This window comes from Echinops telfairi, unplaced genomic scaffold, assembly GCF_000313985.2.
Source record: "Echinops telfairi isolate 266 unplaced genomic scaffold, ASM31398v2 ScPeMD7_2565;HRSCAF=3150, whole genome shotgun sequence".
Taxonomy (NCBI): domain Eukaryota; kingdom Metazoa; phylum Chordata; class Mammalia; order Afrosoricida; family Tenrecidae; genus Echinops; species Echinops telfairi.
The window spans coordinates 5,685,041-5,686,204 of NW_022106463.1; the positions used below are offsets into that span (position 1 = coordinate 5,685,041).

A 1,164-nucleotide genomic window follows, 5' to 3' on the forward strand; every position below is an offset into this window, starting at 1 on the left:
TTCGGCCTTTTTCTTGTTCTGCTCTGAGTATCGCCCCAAAATCAAAGGCGAGCACCCTGGCCTGTCCATCGGGGACGTTGCGAAGAAGTTGGGAGAGATGTGGAATAACACTGCGGCCGATGACAAGCAGCCTTACGAGAAGAAGGCCGCCAAGCTGAAGGAGAAATATGAAAAGGTGAGAGGCATCGCACACAGGTTTGGCTTGGTAGGGTGATGGAGAGGCACGTCAACTAGTTGGCCTTGTCACCCCCTTAAAATTCCGCAGTTATGTGCTTGAAGGGTTTGAGATGGGGATATTCTTTACGAACACAGTTAAATGTCTTCCTTGTATGTAATTTTTACTATGGCCTTTAATCACCTTCTTTCGGAGGCTACAGACCCAATACATTGTTAATACTTCCAATTTACTGTACTCTAGGCTCTGTACAAGATGGGGTTTTTGAGAGTTGCTTTGACTGAAATGCATCTGAATGGTGAAGCGGGGTGGTAGCTTTCCCGAGTCGCAGGTTTTCCACTATCTTGAGCTATCCGATATATTAGCGGCGGGGGCTGGAGCCTCTCCTTGGGCTTGGCTGTGAAAATGTAGCTTTTAACCTGAAGTCTTGTTTCTAGCCATGCATTTCCTTTCCGGGTGCTTCTTTATGTCGTGGTGCCTGGCAGATACTTTTTCGTTTTCCTGAAGATGCTTTTACAAAACTCTTAGAGATTGCAGGCTGGCACTGCAGACCTGTAGATTGCTTTTTTGCATTCAGAAGGTGGCAGTGTTTACCCGTTCATCAAAGCCCTGCTTTCTGGTTGTAGTAGACCGCAGTAGGGCTGTAGTGGGTAATTGCACTTCAACGAGGCAGAACCTGGCAAATACTCGACCTCGCCGTTCCACAAGTGGGGAGTTGCTAATTAATTTACCTTTGTGTTTTTATGTGATCCTCGAAAGTCCTGGTTATTGGGGTCTACAGCATGGGGGGTGGGCTTTGGGAATAAAGTGGGCTCTTAAGTTATGTGATTTATGTGTTTCCCCCCTCTCTGCCATCTTCCCTCCCATCCTAAGGATATCGCCGCGTACCGGGCTAAAGGGAAGCCCGATGCTGCCAAAAAGGGAGTCGTCAAGGCCGAGAAAAGCAAGAAAAAGAAGGAGGAAGAGGAGGACGAAGATGACGAGGAAGA

The 1,164-nt window shown here is 47.8% G+C and overlaps 1 protein-coding gene across 1 annotated transcript; it reads left to right on the top strand.

Annotated features, from left to right (window-relative positions):
• Nucleotide 1: 1 nt before the first annotated feature.
• HMGB1 (high mobility group box 1) lies at nucleotides 2–1,159 on the top strand (the record flags this gene model as incomplete). The annotated part of the gene is made up of 2 exons (XM_013007767.1): nucleotides 2–175; nucleotides 1,049–1,159. Coding segments are annotated over 2 exons (285 nt in total), but the record flags the coding sequence as incomplete, so codon positions are not given.
• Nucleotides 1,160–1,164: the final 5 nt, after the last annotated feature.